Below are 23403 nucleotides of genomic sequence, written 5' to 3' on the forward strand. Positions count from 1 at the left end.
AGACAACAGCAACAGCCCAACCAGAGTTTTTCCTGGTCAGGTCACGTGGTACCTTTCTTTCTTGTTTGTTTATTTACTTGTTCCATATTGCCTCATGTTTCTGTGTGACAGTTTTTCTTCCCTTCTGTTATTTTGTCAGTGTGGAGAGATTCGTGGAGCAGCCGGAGGTGCACACGTAAGTAGGCGCCGGTCCAAACACGCACGCCCACACACCCCTGTTCCACATACATACTCCAGGGAGAACATCAGCCCAAACAAACATCACAGCTGGGTCTGGGTCCAGACAGACTTAGCCTTCGATCCGTGTCATCCCTCTAAACTGAACGCAATGGTATTTTCAGCTAATCAGGTTACCAAACCTTGCTGCAGCTGCACCATCCTGGATCGCCATTATGAAACAAAGATTAGTAGTTTGATGAAACACAACCGATTTAAACCTGTCTTCGTTGATGAGATTACCTTTCAAAGCAGTGGAACATTGGAGATGTGATGTTGGGTGTAATGCAGGGCACTATCACTAAAACAACAGATTATTATCACTGCTGGGCAGCAGGTGCCAGCCAGGCAAGACACTACATGTTCTAGATACCACAACACTTAATCTAGTGGGGAACATCCATTTAAACTGCAGCACCAACTGACTTCCCTCAGCATTAAAATCTGCCTCTGTTGATTGTTTGTGTGGAGTTTTTTAAATGGGTTGTCTCTCTTTTTATGTTTATGTGGGTGTTTGTGTTTTGGAAACGTTTACACGTGTTTGTTTTCCATTATGATTCACTTATTTCCAAATTAATTGTAGCAATAATATTACTATTTTATCTTGTTTGTGTGTGTATATAGTAATTAGTACTTGTGTGGTGTAAGTCAACAGAGACGACTGTACAAGCCATGGAGAGTATGTGCTATGTTTGACACGAATGTGTTACAAGTGTGCATCTATTTTGTACTGATAATGGTCCTCTGTGTATGTAGGGGTCGTCTGTTGGTGGGGACCTTTGTAGCTCTGTTCTTCAACCTGTTAACTCTGCTCTCTGTGAAGAACAAGCCCTTTGTCTATGTCTCAGAAGGTAGGTCAACGCTGACTGTCCTCACCTCTCACTGCCTAGTATGTCTGAGGTTATAATAAACTGCTATACTAACTTACTGTATGTAAAAATAACTTATTTTATGTAAAAAGAGGTAGACAATATTAGTTTAAATTATAGTATAATAATAGTATGAAATGTATGCCAATTATAAAGCATCATTATTGTAGTTCATTCTGGGATACTATCAGGTTTTCAGCTGTTTCTGTCAGTATTGGATTCCACACAGTCATTGATAATCAATTATATCTGTAGTACATGCCAGCCCTAGTAGTCCCCTGTAGCTCAGTTGGTAGAGCATGGCACTTGCAACGCCAGGGTTGTGGGTTTGATTCCCACTGGGGACCAGTATGAAAATGTATGCACTCACTAACTGTAAGTCGCTCTGGATAAGAGCGTCTGCTAAATGACTAAAATGTAAAATGTACCATGGTGCCTCCCAGCTGTGCCTGGTGCTGCTGTACGTGGCTCTGTCTGCTGCAGTCTGGCTGTTATTCCCCTGAGCTGCCAGCAGGGGGCCTGGCGCAGCACAATGCCTGTGGCTGCAGTCCTCCACTAAGCAGGGCCCAAGCTGTCATGGCTCACTGTTTGTTTGTAAATCCTCATTGACACAGTTATGGACTCTATGACAATCCAGACCCCAGACTAGTTGACCCCCTAAATCTCAGTGCCTGAAATCCAATGAGACTTTTAATTTTATACACCATGTACACACAGCCCTGGGCACGTCACTAGCCCAAAATAGAACCAAATATTCAGAGAAAAAGTTTGCTGGAGGGATGCGGTAAGGCGAGAGAAAGAGATGAAAATGGCCATAGAAGAGAGCCGGAATGAATGGAGGGAGACGGGAGGAAAACACAATCCCTGGAGATCACACAGTCAGCACTTTACCTAGTAGAGGCCAGCGTAGAAAGCTGACCCTCCTGTCTTTGTTTGTTTTGAGCCCAATGTTTACGACACAAGCAAAATGTTGTCTGAGTCCCCTTCACCTATGGTTTGTGCTGTATTAATGTCAGCTCCCATTTGCTCAATGTGTTTGATTGGTCCAGATGCGGTCCATTTGGTCCATGGCCTCTTACAGAGGCTATATAGCTTTGCTCTTATGTAATTAAGGGCTTTAATGGAGCAGTATGCTAGATTAAGAGCACTACGACTGTCTTGCCTTCCTCCTTCGCCTTTCATTGGAATTACTTAATCTACTCGAGACAAGACGTGCTTAGATCATGGACGACTTGTCTTCTCTGTCGGACTGTCTGTCACCCAGTCACGTGCCACAAAGAAGAGCTCTGAATAGCTCTGGTTGTACCTCTCTCCACCAGTCCTCTCCTTGGCTTGAAAGGATTTCTTCCCGTGTTTTGGCCCTTAGCAGGTTGTGTTGAGTAACAGTGATGTAGTGCACAATGACTGATGATAATTGTCATGTTAGTATGCACATTTAGATTGTGCTTTTTGTGATTGATGAGTTGTGGCGAAGCTGTACATTGGGTAAATGTTGTCTAGGTCATTCACTTTACCCCACACTCAAATAAACAAGGCTAAGTAAACAGGCTAACTTAATTTAAGATCTCATTGCCAGGAGTGCATTAGTCAGGCTAATTGCACACACACGTGCGCACAGATGCGTGCGCACACACACACAGTTGTATTATATAAGCATGTTCCAGACGGCAGTGCCCTGAGGCAGCCAGACAGGCTGCCATATCATGAATAAGGCACTCTGCTAAAATGGTTCATTCATGGAGTAGGCCCAGCAAAAGTGCCCTTCCTGTGGCTTTACTCAACACAAGTCCCCAGAATGGGGGTGGGTTTCATGTGTTACTCTGACTGTTTTTGTACACTTAGATGGTTTACATTATGATTGTAAGTCATTGTTTTTATTCATAATGTTGAGTAATTTATTATTCAAATGAACATTTATAGCCTAAAACACCTTTTATAATGCTGTAACAGAAATGGGGATATGGGACGGTAAACTTGAAAGAGGGTTGCTTATCTGTTGGTTAGCAAGCAGACGTATGGCTTTCTAGGACTATTCCTGTCTACATCACAAGCACCTCAGACTCCTATCCTTAAGAAGCGGTACATGATACTAGGGTTGGGGTATTTTACGATTGCATCGTCTATAGACCTTTTCAACTGTCAAATCAATAACACGTTCTACACTACATAACCAAAAGTATGTGGACACATGCTCATTGAACATCTCATTACAAAATCATGGGCATTAATATGGAGTTGGTCCTCCCTTTGCTGCTATAACAGCATCCACTCTTCTGGGAAGGCTTTCCACTAGATGTTGGAACATTACTGCAGGGAGCATTAGTGAGGTCGAGCACTGATGTTGGGCGATTAGGCCTGGCTCGCAGTCGGCGTTCCAATTCATCCCAAAGGTGTTCGATGGGGTTAAGGTCAGGGCTCTGTGCAGGCCAGTCAAGTTCTTCCACACCGATTTCGACAAACCATTTTTGTATGGACCTCTCTTTGTGCACGGGGGCATTGTCATGCTGCCACAAAGTTGGAAGCACAGAATGGTCTAGAATGTCATTGTATGCTGTAGAGTTAAGATTTCCCTTCACTGGAACTAAGGGGCCTAGCCCGAACCATGATAAACAGCCCCAGACCATTATTCCTCATCCACAAAACTTTACAGTTGCCAATATGCATAGGGGCAGGTAGCGTTCTGCTGGCATCTGCCAACCCAGATTCGTCCATCGGACTGCCAGATGGTGAAGCGTCACTCCAGAGAACGCATTTCCACTGCTCCAGAGTCCAATGGCGGCGATCTTTACACCACTCCAGCTGACGCTTGGCGCATGGTGATCTTAGGCTTGTGTGCGTATCGAACTGTACAAATCCTAAATATAGGCCTACAAGTTATAAAATAAATTAATGTTGTGTAAACAAAATAGGAAACAACCTAAATTAGTTAAAATATATTTTCAAGGTTTGATGGAATATTTTTCGAAAAGATGCATCTGGATTTGAATATAGGCTACGTTTTTTTAATTAAATCCAAAAAGTGAAATTATGAACCACTAGGCCTACGTAAAGGTTTCTGGCAAGGAACACCAGAATTTTAATAGCCACGGGGAGTAAGGGTGCTGAGGGTGCTGCAATCGAAAAATATATATTATTGAAACAATTATTATTACTCCTGTATGAGCGGAGAAAAATAATCATCCGCAGAGCAGAGAAAAAAAGCAATCGCTTTGGATTGCACATATGCAACTGTTATTCATTTATTAACATTTTGTGTTTTTGCGCATGTACACTACCATTCAAAAGTTTGGGGGCACTTTGAAATGTAATTTTTTTCAAAAGAAAAGCAATTGTTTTGTCCATTAAAAGAACATCAAATTGATCAGAAATACAGTGTAGACATTGTTAATGTTGTAAATGGCTATTGTAGCTGGAAACGGCTGATTTTTTTTATGGAATATCTACATAGGCGTACAGAGGTTCATTATCAGCAACCATCAGTCCTGTGTTCCAATGGCACGTTGTATTTGCTAATCCAAGTTTATCATTTTAAAAAGCTAATTGATCATTAGAAAACCCTTTTGCAATTATGTTAGCACAGCTGAAAACTGTTGTGCTGATTAAAGAAGCAATAACATTGGCCTTCTTGAGACTAGTTGAGTATCTAAAGCATCAGCAATTGTTGGTTTGATTACAGGCTCAAAATGGCCAGAAACAAATAACTTTCTTCTGAAACTCATCAGTCTATTCTTGTTCTGAGAAATGAAGGCTATTCCATGCGAGAAATTGCCAAGAACCTGAAGATCTCGTACAACGCTGTGTACTACTCCCTTCACAGAACAGCGCAAACTGGCTCTAACCAGAATAGAAAGAGGAGTGGGAAGCCCCGGTGCACAACTGAGCAAGAGGACAAATACATTAGTGTGTCTAGTTTGAGAAACAGACGCCTCACAGGTCCTCAGCTGGCAGCTTCATTAAATAGTACCCGCAAAACACCAGTCTCAACGTCAACAGTGAAGAGGCGACTCCGGGATGCTGACCTTCTAGGCAGAGTTACAAAGAAAAAGCCATATCTCAGACTGGCCAATAAAAAGAAAATATTAAGATGGGCAGTCTGAGATATGGCTTTTTCTTTGCAACTCTGCCTAGAAGGTCAGCATCCCGGAGTCGCCTCTTCACTGTTGACGTTGAGACTGGTGTTTTGCGGGTACTATTTAATGAAGCTGCCAGTTGAGGACCTGTGAGGCACCTGTTTCTCAAACTAGACACACTAATGTATTTGTCCTTTTTTGTAGTCTTTCTCAAGGCCTCTCTCACTTATCTGCCTAAACCCCAGTAAACTAGCCAATATGGACTGAGAGGTTTGCTCTGTAGCCATTTGTGTTTAAACATCACAGATGGCGGTGGGATACTCTAAAATCATATGTGCCCTCCCCTGGTCAGTCATCTGTGAGTGTAACCCATCCTGTGGGGTGGACAGCTGAGGACACACTCCGCTTGCTGATCAAATGGCACTCAGGCTCCTGTTACGGCCAAAACAATGGCCGCTGTGGAGGAAGATATATTGGAACAGACTGCAGATAAGGGCTGCTAGAGTGATGCTCTCTCACTGTGTTGATGTTTGTAATTCTTACCCCCGTCTTCTGTCTTCTCTCTCTCTGTTTTCCTCCATCCCTCACTCTCTCTCGCCCTCTCTCTCCCCCCCATCCTCCCAACAGCTGCCAGCACCAGTTGGCTCCAGGAGCATGTCGCAGACCTGAGTCGAAGGTAAGATCCTGTTTCAATGAGTCATCCTGCTGTATTGATCCTCCTTGTTTTCCCCATGTAGTCCAGAAGTGGACAGTTTCCCTCCCAAGAATCCCTCAGGAAATGGATGCACCACAGTGTATGTGTGTAATGTGACTAGCAGTCTGTCCCAATCAAACTGAGGCTAAAGGGTAAATAGACACACAGATTACCCTACACCTTGACCTCTTTCTCCCCTTTCTCCCAGATGAAATCCTGCGACTAGTGAGGTCTGGCCGCCCGACAACCTGCCCGCTCAACCCCATCCCCTCCTCCCGTCTCCATACCATCTCTGGAGACCTTCTCACTTCCCTCATCAACTTATCCCTGACCACTGGCTGCGTCCCTTCTGACTTCAAAATGACCCGAGTCGCTCCCCTCCTCAAGAAACCAACACTTGACTCCTCTGACGTCAAAAACTACAGACCTTCTTTCTTTTCTTTCCAAAACACTTGAGCGTACTGTCTCTGATAAACTCTCTCACTATCTCTCCCAGAACTATCTTCTTGACCCTAACCAGTCAGGCTTCAAGACGGGTCACTCAACCGAGATTGTTCTTCTCTGTGTTACAGAGGCTCTCCGCACTCTCCTCTGGTATCATCCTCCGAGATCCATCAGCTGCCTTCGACACCGTAAACCATCAGATCCTCCTCTCCACCCTCTTAGGGCTGGGCTTCTCAGGCTCTGCACACTCTTGGATTGTATACTACCTAGCAGGCCACTCCTACCAGGTGATGTGGAGACGATCTGTGTCTGCACCACATACTCTCACTACTGGTGTCCCCCAAGGCTCAGTTCTAGGCCCTCTTCTCTCTGTACACCAAGTCACTCGGCTCTGTCATATCCTCACATGGTCTCTCCTATCATTGCTATTTGGATGACACACAACTACTTTTCTCCTTCCCCCTTCTGACACCGAGGTGGCGACACACATCTGCGTGCCTGGCAGATATCTCAGCTTGGATGTCAGCCCACCACCTCAAGCTCAACAACACGGAGCTGCTCTTCCTCCCGGAGAAGGCCTGCCCGCTCCAAGACCTCTCCATCACGGTTGACAACTCGACGTTGTCCCCCTCCCAGAGTGAAAGAACCTTGGCGTGATCCTGGACAACACCCTGTCGTTCTCTGCAAACATCAAAGCAGTGACTCGCTCCTGCAGGTTCATGCTCTACAACATCTGTAGAGTACGACCCTACCTCACACAGTAAGCGGTGCAGGTCCTAATCCAGGCATTTGTCATCTCCCGTCTGGACTACTGCAACTCGCTGTTGGCTGGGCTCTCCGCTTGTGCCATCAAACCCCTGCAACTTATCCAAAACGCTGCAGCCCGCCTGGTGGGTAAGTTCTCCCATGTCACCTCGCTCCTCTGCACACTCCACTGGCTTCCAGTCGAAGATCACATCCACTACAAGACCATTGTACTTGCCTACGGAGAGGCAAGAGGAACTGCCCCTCCCTACCTTCAGGCTATGCTCAAACCCTACACCCCAACCCGAGCACTCTGTTCTGCCACCCCTGGTCTCTTGGCCCTCCCAACCCTACGGGAGGGCAGCTCCCACTCAGCCCAGTCCAAGCTCTTCTCTGTCCTGGCACCCCAATGGTGGAACCAGCTTCCACCTGAAGCCAGGACAGCAGAGTCCCTGCCTGTCATCTGAAACCCTACCTCTTCAAAGAGTATTTTAAATAATCCCACAGCATCCCCCCTCGCACCCCCTTTCGTGAACTAACACTCGCACTTGACTCCCCCCCCCCCCTACTAGTACTGACTTTACTGATAGCTACTTTATTGAGGAAAAATTTACTTACTATGAATGTGATATGTGGTTGTCCCACTTAGTGCATTCATTTTATGACAGCTAACTGTAAGTCACTCTGGATAAGAGTGTCTGCTAAATGACTAAAACATTAACAAATGTAGAGTACCAGTCAAAAGTTTGGACACTCCTACTTTTCCTTTATTTTTACTATTTTCTACATTGTAGTTTTGATGTCTTCACTATTATTCTATGAAATAACACATATGGAATCATGTAGTAACCAAAAAAGTGTTAAACAAATCAAAATATATTTATATTTTAGATTCTTCAAACTAGCCACCCTTTGTCTTGAAGACAGCTGTGCACACTCTTGGCATTCTCTCAACCAGCTTCATAAGGAATGCTTTTCCAACAGTGTTGAAGGAGTTCCCACATATGCTGAGCACTTGTTGGCTGCTTTTCCTTCACTCTGCGGTCCAACTCATCCCAAACCATCTCAATTGGGTTGAGGTCGGGTGATTGTGGAAGCCAGGTCATCTGATGCAGCACTCCATCACTCTCCTTCTTGGTCAAATAGCCCTTACATAGCCTGGAGGTGTGTTGGGTCAATGTCCTGTAGAAATACAAATTATAGTCCCACTAAGCGCAAACCAGATGGGATAGCGTATCGCTGCAGAATGCTTTGGTAGCCATGCTGGTTAAATGTGTCTTAAATTCTAAATAAATCACTGACAGTGTCACCAGCCAAGCACCATCACACCTCCTCCTCCATGCTTCATGGTGGAAACCACACATTCGGAGATCATCCGTTCACCTACTCTGCGTCTCACAAAAGATAGTGATGGCGCCGACGGAGATGGCAGCCTTGCGACTAGCTCTTAGGAAACTTTGCGGTATTTCGTTTTTTTATGTACTATTTTTTATATTATTAGCTCAGGAAATATTTTGTGTCATTACATACAGCCGGGAAGAACTATTGGATATCAGAGCGGCGGTAACTCACCAGAAATACCAGCATTACGTCCTGGAATACGACTTCCCCAGAGCAGATCCTTTGTTCGCTCTCCCCAGAGCAATTGAACTGATTCCAGAGGCCCACCCAAAACATCGCCGGCAGAGGAGAGGTGCTCGAGGCGGCCTGCTGGTTCGACTTAGGAGGCACGCACACCACCCACCGCTTCTGAGTATATTACTCGCTAATGTTCAGTCTTTGGATAACAAAGTCGATGAGCTCAGGACAAGGATTTCTTTCCGGAGAGACATCAGTTTCTGTAACATACTTTGTTTCACGGAAACATGGCTCTCTCAGGATACTCTGTCGGAATCGGTCCAGCCAGAGGGATTCTCAGTTCATCGCGCAGATAGGAATAAATATTTCTCCGGGAAGCAGAAGGGCGGAGGTGTGTGTTTCATGATTAACGACAAGTCCTTTTGTTCACCCGACCTAGAATACCTCACAATTAAATGCCGACTATGTTATCTCCCAAGAGAATGATCCTCCGTTATAGCCACGGCCGTTTATATCCCGCCTCAAGCCGATACCACGACGGCCCTCAAAGAACTTCACTGGACTTTATGCAAACTGGAAACCACATATCCTGAGGCTGCAATTATCCTTTAAGCAAATCTGACCACGACTCCATTTTGCTTCTCCCTTCCTATAGGCAGAAACTCAAACAGGAAGTACCCATGCTAAGGACTATTCAACGCTGGTCTGACCAATCGGAATCCACGCATCATGATTGTTTTGATCACGTGGACTGGGATATGTTCCGTGTAGCTTGCGAAAATAATTTAGACTAATAAACCGATACGGTAACTGAGTATATCAGGAAGTTTATAAGAGATGTCGTACCCACTGTGACTATTAAAACCTACCCTAACCAGAAACCGTGGATAGATGGCAGCATTCGCGCGAAACTGAAACCACAAACCACATTTAACTGCATTTAACCATGGCGAGGTGACTAGGAATATGGCAGAATACAAACAGTGTAGTTATGCACTCCGCAAGGCAATCAAACAAGCAAAACGTCAGTATAGAGACAATGTGGAGTCGCAATTCAACGGCTCAGACATGAGACGTATGTGGCAGGGTCTACAGACAATCATGGACTACAAAAGGAAAACCAGCCACGTCGCTGAGACCAACGTCTTGCTTCCGGACAAGCTAAACACCTTCTTCGCCCGCTTTGAGGATAACACAGTGCCACTGACGCGGCCCGCTACCAAGGACTGTGGGCTCTCCTTCTCCGTGGCCGTCGTGAGTAAAACATTTAAACGTGTTAACCCTCGCAAGGCTGCCGGCCCAGACGGCATCCCAAGCCGCGTCCTCAGAGCATGCGCAGACCAGCTGGCTGGTGTGTTTATGGACATATTCAATCTCTCCCTATCCCAGTCTGCTGTCCCCACATGCTTCAAGATGGCCACCATTGTTCCTGTACCCAAGAAAGCAAAGGTAACTGAACTAAACGACTATCGCCCCGTAGCACTCACCTGTCATCATGAAGTGCTTTGAGAAACTAGTCAAGGAACATATCACCTCTACCTTACCTGCCATCCTAGACCCACTTCAATTTGCTTACTGCCCAAATAGATCCCATCTTAACAAGAGGAATACCTATGTAAGAATGCTGTTCATTGACTATAGCTCAGCATTTAACACCATAGTACCCTCCAACCTCATCATTAAGCTTGAGGCCCTGGGTCTGAACCCCGCCCTGTGCAACTGGGCTACTTTGAAGAATCTCAAATATAAAATATATTTTGATTTGGTTAACACTTTTTGTGTTACTACATGATTCCATATGGGTTATTTCATAGTTTTGATGTCTTCACTGGATACTCTCAGGTCAGCCACTTCCTGCCCCTGGCCCTCACCCCTGGAGACCCTGTGCAGGGCTTGGAATAGGCTTGACAGTGAAACTCCACCCCCTCTAGCTTTCCTCCCTCATACAGTAGCTTCCAGGATGATGAATCGCCTCACTTGTTTTATCTGAATAATGGATGTTGGTGGGTTTTGTTTCAGCCCAGAGTGTTGAGATCATTTGCACCTCTACTGTCTCTGCTGGTGCCCCGGTCTGGAACATGCCACTCAGGAAGTGGAAAATGACAAAAGGCTGATTCATGTTTGGAGGAGGAGGACTCACTGAAAAAGAAAACCCCCCTTACCTCCTAATGGGTTATGTGAATGAGCTGCTAAAGGTCATTTGAAACAAGCCGTTACCTCATTGCAGGGCCGGCTATCTTTTGCTTTCCTTATGCAGGCGTTCCCTCATAGCTATAACATCCTGATCCCAAATAATATTCCAGTAGCACTCTATGAAACAAAACTAGGCCTAAATAAGATTGATTCTGAGAGCGTGCGTTTGGCCATCACTGAAGTCTCATAATCTATTCTAAAACCCCAAATATTATGAAGTGGCTTTCTGTCGCATTCCATCCTGAATAGTAAAAGGCACATACAATTCCACCCACTCTCCAGGTTACCTAGGGCAAAAGCACCTAATATACAGTGCCTTCAGAAAGTAGTCATACCCCTTCACTTATTCCACATGTTGTTGTGTTTACAGCCTGAATTCAAAATGTATTAAATATATATTTTTCCCACCCATCTACACACAATACGCCACAATAACAACATTTTAGCACATTTATTGAAAATGCAATACAGAAATATGTAATTTACATAAGTATGCACACCCCTGAAGCAATACATGTTAGAATCATCTTTGGCAGCCATTACAGCTGTGAGTCTTTCTGGGTACGTCTGTAAGAACTTTACACACCTGGATTGTACAATATTTGCACATTATTGTTAAAAAAATTATTCAAGCTCTGTCAAGTTGGTTGTTGATCATTGCTAGACAGCCATTTTCAAGTCTTGCCATAGAATTTCAAGCCGATTTAAGTCAAAACTGTAACTGAGCCACTTAGAAACATTCTACGTCGTCTTGGTAAGCAACTCCAGTGTATATTTGGCCTTGTGTTTTAGGTTATTGTCCTGCTGAAAGGTGTATTTTTCTCCAACTTTCTGTTGGAAAGCAGACTGAACCAGGTTTTCCTCTAGGATTTTGCCTGTGCTTAGCTCTATTCCGTTTCTTTTTATCCTAAAAAACTCCCTAATCCTTGCCGATGATAAGCATACCCATAACATGATGCAGCCACCACCATGCTTAAAAATATGAAGAGTAGTACTCAGTGACGTGTTGTTAGATTTGCCCTAAACATAACACTTTGTATTCAGGACATGAAAGTGAATTTAATTGCTAAATTCTTTGCAGTTTTACTTAAAGTGTCTTATTGAAAACAGGATGCATGTTTTGAATATTTTTATTCTGTACAGGCTTCCTTCTTTTCACTCTGTCATTTAGGTTAGTATTGTGGAATAACTACAATGTTGTTGATCCATCCTCAGTTTTCTCCTCTCACAGCCATTGAACTCTGTAACTGTTTTAAAGTCACCATTGGCCTCATGGTGAAATCCCTGAGCGGTTTCCTTCCTCTCCGACAACTGAGTTAGGAAGGATGCCTGTATCTTTGTAGTGACTGGGTGAATTGACACACCATCCAAAGTGTAATTAATAACTTCACCATGCTCAAAGCGATATTCAATGTCTGCTTTTTTTTTACCCATCTACCAATAGGTGCCCTTCTTTTGCGAGGCATTGGAAAATCTCCCTTGTCTTTGTTCTTGAATCTGTTTTTGAAATTCACTGCTTGACTGAGGGACCTTAAAGATAATTGTATGTGTGGGGAACGGAGATGAAGTAGTCATTAAAAAATCATGTTAAACACTTATTGCACACAGAGTGAGTCCATGCAATTTATTATGTGATTTAAGCACATTTTTACTGCTGTTTTTATTTAGGCTTGACATAACAAAGGAGTTGAATACTTATTGATACTTATAGATTTTTTAAATTAATTTGTAAAAATGTATATTCCACTGACATGATGGGGTATTTTGTGTAGGCCAGTGACACAAAATCTCAATTTAATCCATTTTAAATTCAGGCTGTAACACAACAAAATGTGGGAAAATTCAAGTAGTGTGGATACTTTCTCTGTATAACAGAGTAAAGTTCTGATTGTCCTGAATAGAAGGCACAGTGGACAGGATGTCCCGGACGACTTTGACTCATCATTTCATTATCTGCTGTAATCGTGTCATGCATGTCTCTGGGCCTCACCACCCTCCCTGGTGTTTGGTGGGTAGACATTATATAACCCTCGGAGCTAGTCCACTGTGTACTATTGTTTGGGCAACGGCGTTTAGCCTGTATTTATAGCCGACCGATCATATCAAGTGTTTGTTTGTCTCACTGTAATCCCACAATTTCTGTCTCTAGTGGGTGGGATTATACAAACAGTTACTCTGGAACAAAGCCCCCTCTATCCACACAATTTTCTCTCTCTCTCTCTCTTTCTCTCTAGGCAGCGCCGGCCGCACAGACTGTGCAGACAGACGGCCGTGGAATCACACGACCCTGTCCCTAGTACTCAAATTATATCAATGCAGCGGGGAGATTACGAGATTATTGGGATTGTAAATCCTGCTTCCCGCTCACCCCACTCCCTCCCCTCAAAAATGTTGGCTTCAAATTAAGTGACTGGAGGTCGAGCTTCTTTAGGTTAATGGGTTTTCTTTTCTTTTTGAAAGATAATGCCTATTGTTTTTTGTGTCCTTGTTGGACATCAGAGGACTAGTGTCCATGTATAATAAGAGGTTGACATTGGACTGTGATGCAGTTTAAAAACACTATATAGAATTAATCTTTTCAGTATTTAACTAATCATGACGTATTTAAAATAATAATATGCCAAGATCTGTGTATATCGCTGTGAATACAAAAACAGGGCTAAATGTCAGTGCTTGATGTCACACTGGCTAAATGTGAGTGAACTCATTGCCCTCTACTCCCCTTACTGATCCTGATGTGTATGATGTGTGGTCTCAGAAACTGTGATCCCCAGTGTTGACAGCACCCATCTGTCTGAGTAGGGCATCACTTCATATCATATCATCACGCCTACTCTGATGGGTTACACCTCCTAATGCACTGCATTAACATCTCTGATTAAACACAGATAACTGATCTGTAAACCATGCACACTGCCTCATCGCACAACTGTTAAGATCGGAGGGGGTTCCACTCACTATAGGGATCTGGTTTCTCTTCTTGTGAAATGAAAGCAATGTATTTATTTTAGTCACATGCTGAAAAGCAGCACACATTCATTCTTAATGCCCATTATATGATAACGGCATTATGAAAGGCTAGCCATTTGAATTAGATCAGACATTGGTCATTTATGAACATGATGCAGCGCATCCCAAACAGAAAATATAAAATCTGATCCAAAAACCTCACCACGTAGAGAGAACACAGGACGAATGCATCCATCTGTCTGTAAAATAATACATTGAAGAGTTGGGTCCCAAGAATATACACTAGACGGTCAAAAGTATGTGGACACCTGCCCGTCAAACATCTCATTTCAAAATCATGGCCATTAATATGGAGTTGGTCCCCCCTTTGCTGCTATAACAGCCTCCACTCTTCTGGAAAGGCTTTCCACTAGATGTTGGAACATTGTTTGCGGGGACTTTCTTCCATTCAGCCACAAGAGCATTCGTGAGGTCAGGCAGTGATGTTGGGCGATTAGGCCTGGCTCGCAGTCTGCGTTTCAATTCATCCCAAAGGTGTTTGATGGGGTTGAGGTCAGGGCTCTGTGCAGGCCAGTCAAGTTCTTCCACACCGATCTCAACAAACCATTTCTGTATGGACCTCGCTTTGTGCACGGGGGAATTGACATGGTAAAACATGAAAGGGCCTTCCCCAAACTGTTGCCCCAAAGTTGGAAGCACAGAATGGTCTAGAATGTCATTGTATGCTGTAGGGTTAAGATTTCCTTTCACTGGAACTAAGGAGCCTAGCCCGAACCATGAAAAACAGCCCCAGACCATTATTCCTCGTCCACCAAACTTTACAGTTGCCACTATTCATTGGAGCAGGTAGCGTTCTCCTTGCATCCGCCAAACCCAGATTCTTCCGTCGGACTGCCAGATGGTGAAGCGTGATTCATCACTCCAGAGAAAGCGTTTCCACTGCTCCTGTCCAATGGTAGCAAGCTTTACACCACTCCAGCCGACGCTTGGAATTGCACATGGTGAACTTAGGCTTCTGTGTGGCTGCTCAGCCATGGAAACCCATTTCATGAAGCTCCCGATGAACAGTTATTTTGCTGATGTTGCTTCCAGAGGCAGTTTGGAACTCGGTAGTGAGTGTTGCAACTGAGGACAGACGTTTTTTACGCGCTTCAGCACTTGGCGGTCCCGTTCTGTGAGCTTGTGTGGCCTACCACTTCTTGGCTGAGCCGTTGTTGCTCCTAGATGTTTCCACTTCACAATAACAGCACTTACAGTTGACCGGGGCAGCTCTTGCAGGGCAGACATTTGACGAACAGACTTGTTGGAAAGGTGGCATCCAATGATGGTGGCACGTTGAAAGTCACTGAGCTCTTCAGTAAGGTCATTCTACTGCCAATGTTTGTTTATGGAGATTGCATGGCTGTGTGCTCGGTTTTATACACCTGTCAGCAACGGGTGTGGTTGAAATAGCCGAACTTTTGTATATATAGTGTATATTAGTGTTTTATTTGTCATTACATTTTTTACAAATGTTAGAATTCTTCTTCCACTGACAGTATTTTCTGTAGATTGTTGACAAAAAAATGACATTCATTTTAATCCCACTTTATAACACAACAAAATGTGGAAAAAGTAAAGAGGTGTGAATACTTCCTGAAGGCACATTGAACAACACAGCAACTTTTCGGCATGTTTTGTTATTTCCTTATAACCAAAAATTTATGACGATGTTTGGGGTCAATGGGAAAGAATGTTTGTTTTCCCCAATTTGTGGCCAAGGGGAATTCCTTCTTATGACATGAATACTGACTCGAGTATCAACAATGTTTGACAGGCATCGTCGATGGTGACGGCATCGTGATGTCACAAACAATGGTTTAGCATATTTGAATTTGACTGCAACTCCGGAATCTGGCAGCACAGTGAGCACACCAGCCACCCTTACAGCTGTTGAAACTGAGGAGTATTTCTGTCTGTAATAAAGCCCTTTTGTGGGGAAAAACTCATTCTGATTGGCTGTGCCTGGCTCCCCAGTGGGTGGGCCTGTCTCCCAAGTGGGCCTAGGCCCACCCATGGCTTTGCCCCTGCCCAGTCATGTGAAATCCATAGATTAGGGCCTAATGAATTTGTTTCAATTGACTCATTTCCTTATATGAACTTTAACTCAGTAAAATCGTTGACATTGTTGCATTTTGCATTTATATTTTTGTTCAGTAGATTGTAGAAAGAAGATTACAATCACTTAGTCTCAGCAATATTAATATTTTCACTTTTAAGATGGACGTGTATATTACAGGTGCTTTCTGTGAGTCCCTGTCTTGGATTGTTTGTGTAATTTATTTTGTTGCCCTTTGGTAATGTGTGTTGTCACAGTAACTAACAAGTTTAGACACGTTTGGAGCATCACCGTAGGGTTGAATGGTTCAGTATAGTAATCTTATTTTTGTGTTTGAATGTTTTCAGCCTGTGTGGGATCATCCCTGGCCTCAGCAGTGTCCTTCTGCCTCGTATGAATCCCTTTGTCTTAATCAACGTGGCCGGAGCTCTCTCACTCTGCATCACCTACATGCTCATTGAGATCAAGTAAGTCCTCCCCTCCGACATGGTGTAATTGCATTAGTTAGTGGATTCGGGGAAGTTATAAATCAATATTGTTGAGGAATAATGTGTACGCTGAATTGTGTTCCCACAAAGCCCTCATTATCAACCTGATGTGTGTTTGACATCCCTCTTGTTACTTATCAACCTCCATGATAACTCCTGACATAGAGCTTGGACGATAAACCGAAAATTGTCGACACCGACCACTTATCGTAGACATTTGCTGATATCGTTCCTTACGATAAGTAGCCTATACTAGAGAAATGTGAAGTTTGAAATGAAATAAGTCTGCTTATATGTAAATAGCCTTGCACAAGCCGCTCATAGGGCAGGAGCCTATCTCCTGTTTCTGTAGCGTGAGGCAGCTTAATGTACATGTACACCCCCTGGACAGAACGCTAGTCTATCACAGGGCCTTACCCTCAATCTATCTCCTTAATGCTGAGTGCCAAGCAGAGACTCATCAGGTGCCAGTTTTACAGTCTTTACTCGGCCGGGGATCAAACTCACAGCCTTCTAATCTCAAGGTGGACACTAACCACAAGACCACTGAGTTGGTGATTGTTATATGGGTGATTGTTAGTAACCGTGGTCTACATGAATGTTATTAACTTAGAAACGTATCGTTATCATGATAATTCAGTCAATTTATGGTGATATGGATTTTTGTCCATATCACCCAGCTCTATCCTGACATAGATATATGCTCCTAACTTTATAACTTACCGATATTATATATTATGAAGTACCTGATGACGCTCTCTCTCTCTGACTGCAGTAATTACAATGCTGTGGACACGGCCTCTGCGGTGGCCATCGGCCTTATGATCTTTGGCACCATGTATCCTATGAGTGTGTACAGCGGGAAGGTGCTCCTTCAGGTAGGCTATTCAAACATGTCCACAGTCTAAACTGAACTGGATCATTGAATTCTCTGTAGGATGTGATGTGGATCACAACTTTACTATAACTCAACTCCGTAAACTCTTGGAATGATTGAGTTATGTTCTGTCCGGATTATGTTTGGCTTACATTGTTTGTTGTAAGATAGTATCTTCTTTGATGGACCTTAGCGCATTACTCGTTAAAGGGAAAATCCACTCAAAAATGATATTTTGGAATGTTTTTTGTCATTTGTCCACTGTTGATACAGTCCCAAAATATTTTGCATGTCAGCAGTCAAGTTTTCAAGATATTGGACTTTTAAGAAGCAATGTCTCACCTGCCACATCATGATGATTCAAAATGGAGACATTTTAGAACTGTATCAACAGTGGACTAATGAAAAAAAGACTAACATCTGGCTGTGTTGTGCTCTCTCCTCTTTAGACCACTCCCTCCCATGTCATCGGTCAGCTTGACAAACTGCTCAGAGAGGCAAGTGGGGTTATTGGAGGGGGTGACCACTTAGTAAAAAAAAAAAATCAAAGAATGCCCCTTTAATTACCTATTGAAATAGGACGGGAGGTCAATTGAGCAGGTTAGGAGAATTAGGAAAAGGGTTAGCTAAAATGCTCTCCTAACCTGCTACAAAAAGTCACTTCAGGTCGTAGCTGGACTCCATCTAGACAAAACCAATGAGGACAACCCTAGTTGTAATTTGTAAGTTGCTCTGGATAAGAGCCTCTGCTAAATGATGTAAATGTTGTGGGGAGAGGAGATCATCCTAATAATATCAACAGGGTCATTTAAATAGCACTAAAGTTAGACATGAAATACATTTTAGTCATTTAGCAGATGCTCTTATCCAGAGCGACTTACAGTTAGTGAGTGCATACATTTTTTCATACTGGCCCCCCGTGGGAATCGAACCCACAACCCACAACCCAGGCGTTGCAAGCGCCATGCTCTACCAACTGAGCTACACGGGACCACATGTTAATAACGAGGCATGTGAGGCAGAATACATATAAACTATTGACATAATACAGGATATTTACACAGTGATCAAACCGTCTACATAAAACATTTTAATTTCTCGTAAATGCCCTGCTTATGGCCCTTCATATATTTTGTTGTTGCAACAAACATAAAAAAAAAAAGACAGTCGAAACGTGTATTGAAGCCAATTTTTGTCTCTGTGCTTTATATGTATATATTATTGAAGTGTATTTCAGTGTGCTACAACTTGCAATGATTCCCTACCGCGTTTTAAAATATATTGTGCCCCTTGGGATCCTATTGTGCCATTCTACCTATCAATATTATAACTAGAGCCAGTCCATGCGAGTTGACTGGGGCTGGTCACACGGTCAGGTTAAACTGTTCCACTCATGGCAGAGACTGTTGTGTGCCAACAAAGATTGTGGCGCGGTCATCATTTTTCATGATGCGGTCAGATCCCGCAGATTATTTGGAAACGGACGTCTTTCTGCTTTGTATGCGTTATCCCACCTATTGTATTAAAAGCACCTCTTTGTCGCGTTATTCACACACCCTCAGAATTTCGCTGCATCAAGTTCAGTAGCCTACCTCTCCTCTCCTAGTTGGGTGTGCGAGATCAAGTGTGCCTACAGTATATGTGTAGTCTCAATGAAGTAGAGTAGGCTGCCTATGCATGGGCGGAGAATCACGTGGCTAGATGTTTTTTTGCGTCCAATACTGATTCCGATTTTTGGGGGGACAAAACATCTGCCAATATATATCTGCCGGCTGTTTTACGCCGGGGAAATTAAAATGTTTAATTTTCCCACACTGAATTTTCATAAATTTGCTAGCAATTGTCCAAGAAATATGCTTAAACATTTGATTTCTTACATTTTGAAATTAATGACATCATGGGAATGGCCGCAAGGGTTCAGATAAGCATGAGATTCCCGTTTTTCATCATATTTATTGAATATCAGTTATTGGTGGAATTATCAGCCGATACAGATATAGCATTAAAAGGCCAATATCGCCGATAATATCGGGCTCTACACGTGGCAGTTATCTTTCCAAGGAAATTCACTTAACTATGATTAGGCTATAGTTTACTACAGTGTCTGTAAAGTAATATTGATAATGGAAAGAAGTGGCGGGTGCTCAACCAACGTGAGTCCAGGTGCAATATTGAAAAGGAAGAGGTGCATTGCACCTTTTCCTTTTCAATAAATATTTATTACCAATTTATTTGTCTCCGCCTGCAAATCGTCCTGCTCCTAAAAGGTAGGCTACATCCTATATGCAAAACGTAGCTCAAGATAAAGTTTGTGTCCGCCCTCATCATTCTGGATACTGCTTCAGGTTCAGTATCCATACGTGCAAGATCAGGTGCACATCAATTAAATAGAGAATGCTATAGCCTTTGCATGGGTGGAGAATCACAGCGCAGTTATCTTTCCAAGGAAATTAACTTCCTAAAAATGATAAGGCTATAGTTTACTACATTGCCTAGAAATAAATATTGATCACCCATATGTCTCCATCTGAAAATTGTTCCGCTCCTAAAAAGGTAGGCTATAAAATGTAGTTCAAGAGAAAGTGCAAGTGTCCGCTTTCTCTGCAACTCTGCTCTCTTCAAACTCCATCTGGCCTGTTGGCTGATATAGCCCAGTAATACCTACCGATAGCCTAATATAATGGGCCATGTGACGTAAGAATCTTCTTAGGTTATTTTGGCACATTTTGATATTGCCTATAGGGTGCAGAATTGCTGGGACCATGGCTGGCAAGTGAGCTGTGTCACATACTCCTAAAATAACATTGCGGGACTGCGGTTGGGTTCGGGACCAGTTATTGCGGGAGCGAGTGGGAGTCGGACAGAAAGCCAGCGGGAGCAGGATGAAAACAATCTGTGCGGTGCAGACCTCTAGACTGTATGTACTGCTGTACTACCTCTATCACGCTGTACATGTGTAACACTGTACTTGTCTTCCATCAGGTCTCCACTCTGGATGGGGTCCTGGAGGTCCGTAACGAACACTTCTGGACGGTGGGCTTTGGCTCTCTGGTACGCCATCATCGTTCTGTCCCTGTTGTCTCCTCATTATACCCAGAAGACTCCCAGCATAATGCGTCACGCTCTGTTTGCTCTGCCTCTAGGAGAAGCAAGGCCATGTTCCTTGATTCCCATTGTGAAGACAGAGTAGTCACACAAAAAGACAGTAGTCACATCGTACATAAAGACGGAAATGGAGTCATTCTGGTTTCATTGAAATGCCTGAGATGTAAATTATTCAGACTGTGGCTCTAACAATGTTGCTTCATGTAGAATGACTTAAGAAATGAAATACAGATTCTGTCAGGTCTGCTGCTACGTTAAATTTCATTCAATGAAATAACACTTATTTGCACTCTGCATAATAGCAGCATAATGTAATGGTAACATTATGCAATTACAGCATCACTGCTGTCATATCGATAAATAGGCCAGCTTCTTGGCTGCGCTCGTAATTCCCGTGTAGACTAAGTTTAAACAGTGGTTTTGCTGCTGTGCTCAGTAGTTGTCACACAGTTCTGGATTGTTGCCACACTCTCTCCAGACTGTATGCCCTAGGGTACTGCCAGTAGAGCTAGAGAGAGAGAGGGAGAGAGAGAATGTAGAGTAAACACACAGACTGGCTCTTTAACTCCTTGTCTCCTCCACCGGCTTTGTGTGCAGGCTGGCTCCGTCCATGTCCGAATACGCCGGGATGCCAACGAGCAGATGGTGCTGGCCCATGTGACCAACCGCCTCTTCCCCCTCGTGTCCACGCTGACGGTTCAGATTTTCAAGGATGACTGGATCCGGCCTTCCCTCATGGCCGGAGTGCTCCCAGCCAGCACACTCAGCCCCTCTGACTACGGGGGCCTGTCCAGCTTTGTTCCCCCTCCCCCCAAACCCTCGGTGGACATGGACCGGCTCACCTCCACCCCATCCAAACCCAGCAGCCCACCGCCAGAGTTCTCCTTCAACACCCCGGGGCGGCATGTCCATCCTGTGGTTCTCCCCAGCACCCAGCATCAGAGGCCCTACAGCATGGGCCTCAACTACGGAGCCTTCCCCTACACCAACATGCTCAACCAGAACCTAGCCCGGCCGGGGGGTGAGCTGGGGATGGGTATGAACCTGGGAATGGGTGCAGGGATGCCTTTATCACAACAAGGTTTCAGAACTGCCTTAGGCGCAGCGCCACAGCGATTTGGAAGCAACCCTCTCCCATCACAGTACAGCCAGTACAGACCCTGATGTTTAGAACATAAGGTATAGAAGTGGGATATTCAGAGAGAGAATATATTATGGTATTTATTTTGATGGGACCAGGACATACATTCTGACCTTTGGTGGATTTTCTATCTTTCTATATTTTTTTGTACTATTCTTCAAAAAGCAAGTGAGTTGGAAATTAACTGTAGGCCTGTGTTCTTTATATGATATGCCAGTTAACATTTTTCTTCTGATTGAGATTCGTGGCGGAGCTCTATGGCTTTTGAGTGCTTTAAACCATTCATTCACTTTCGTGCTCATAAGACTTCAATGTTTGATTACATTAACTATTATTACCTTGGTCAATGGTCATCACAAGATGGTCAGCTCAGCCGTTCCTACCTGGAGTGATATTGTTTGGTAATGCAGGGGCAATACGGAATGGGGTAATTAGACTCTTTATTATGTTTTGCTCCATAACTGCCACATTAAAGGCATCACTTTGTTACACTATAATGTTTCTTAATGCCAACCTCATTGTGAAGGAGTGGTCTGTATTATGCCTTTTTACCTTTTATGGAAAACAAAAACGTGTCATTTTCCATTTCAGTAGAGTCTGCAATAAATTAAAAGCAAACTCTCATGAAAAATTACTGTACTTGCCCTATTATTTGTCACTTACTGTAACTTTCTTGGTCAATGTCCATTGAAAGACTCTCCAATGAGTTTGGCGACTTGGCGTGGAACGTGAATTATCCTAGGTATATAGGCCTGTCAGCTATCTGGATCAGAGTATGGGTATAAGAAATTAGGTAGGCCTACTTAAAATGTTCCAACATAATATCCTGACCGAAGCTTTAAGACATTGAGTATAAAAGACCCGCCCTGGGCTACCTTTTGAGTGAGATGTTGAGAGTGAATGTTGAATAGTCTGGTTGTATTTCTCTTTTTGTTACTCTTACTGTTTGATAACAGTAATTCATACAAAGTGTGTTAGGCTAATTTGGACTTTTTCATTTATTGGCAATTGGCTAAATAAAATCAGCAAAATAAAATCCGAGCACAAGACCATAACTAAAAGTAGATGGTAATTTTCCATGAAGAAATATTGTGTGACTTGCTTCAGCTCTTTGAAAGTATTTTTGTGGTAGTGGAAGAAGTTTAAAATGTTTTACTTAAGTGAAGCGGTGAAATATAGTCAGTTAAAATATCTGGTCTGATTTCTTTGATAGACTATGTCAACCTAATTACTTTGGAGTTTGGAGCAGTTAGATCAGTGTTTGCAACTCCAGTCCTGGAGTACCCGCAAAAGCACACATTTTTGTTGCTGACTCGGACAAACTCACTTGATTCAACTCATTGAGGGCTTGATGATTAGTTGACAAGTTGCATTAGGTGTGCTTGTCCGGGGCTACAACACAAAGGTGTACTGTTGGGGGTACTCGAGGACTGGAGTTGGAAAACACTGAGTTAGATCACATTTCATCACAAATAACTACACTCAGACTACTCTACCTTTACTCATAAGGAATTAGAAAAGTTTTAGCCTATTATTTGGGGATAGAAATATGATGTTGCATCTAGTAGAATAAGTTTGTTAGTATTGAAACGTTGTGGCTGGTGATGTAGAGGGAGTGACTGTTTTATAAATAGATTATAGTAGCCTTCAGTGGGAGACCTAGGTAGAAGTAGTGGTAAGTAGCCTGGAAGTACTAGTAGCAGTACATTGTAGTAGTAATAGTGAATGTTTTAGATAGGTAGGCCATGGGTTAGCTATAGTAAGTGGAGTCGCTATTGTATTCTACCGTCATTTGGTTGATAGAAGCTCATTCTATTCTGAATTTAGATTTGAATAACAGAGAAGTAGAATAAGGTATTGTATGCTCAAAGTTTTTGTCTAACTTGTTGGGAAAGTGGTCAAATTAGCTGATTTGT

At 43.3% G+C, this 23403-nt stretch overlaps 1 protein-coding gene across 4 annotated transcripts in view; it reads left to right on the forward strand.

Moving 5' to 3' along the window:
• Positions 1-22734, forward strand: part of LOC311134961 (zinc transporter 6-like) — a 77495-nt gene extending 54761 nt beyond the window's left edge. The window contains exons 8-15 of one of the 4 annotated variants that reach the window (XM_084168742.1): positions 140-175; positions 973-1067; positions 5783-5831; positions 16224-16343; positions 17140-17242; positions 17691-17738; positions 20224-20292; positions 20944-22732. In XM_084168742.1, coding sequence (XP_084024868.1) covers positions 140-175; positions 973-1067; positions 5783-5831; positions 16224-16343; positions 17140-17242; positions 17691-17738; positions 20224-20292; positions 20944-21510 — 1087 coding nt within the window. In that variant the 3' untranslated portion in view covers positions 21511-22732. Of the gene's footprint in view, positions 1-139; positions 176-972; positions 1068-5782; positions 5832-6075; positions 10065-16223; positions 16344-17139; positions 17243-17690; positions 17739-20223; positions 20293-20943 lie in introns of those variants that run through there. The other 3 variants (XM_084168744.1, XM_084168743.1, XM_084168745.1) reach the window with 3 other exon arrangements.
• Positions 22735-23403: the final 669 nt, after the last annotated feature.

The sequence above is a fragment of the Coregonus lavaretus genome (assembly GCF_964263955.1).
Source record: "Coregonus lavaretus genome assembly, chromosome: 1".
NCBI classification, from domain to species: domain Eukaryota; kingdom Metazoa; phylum Chordata; class Actinopteri; order Salmoniformes; family Salmonidae; genus Coregonus; species Coregonus lavaretus.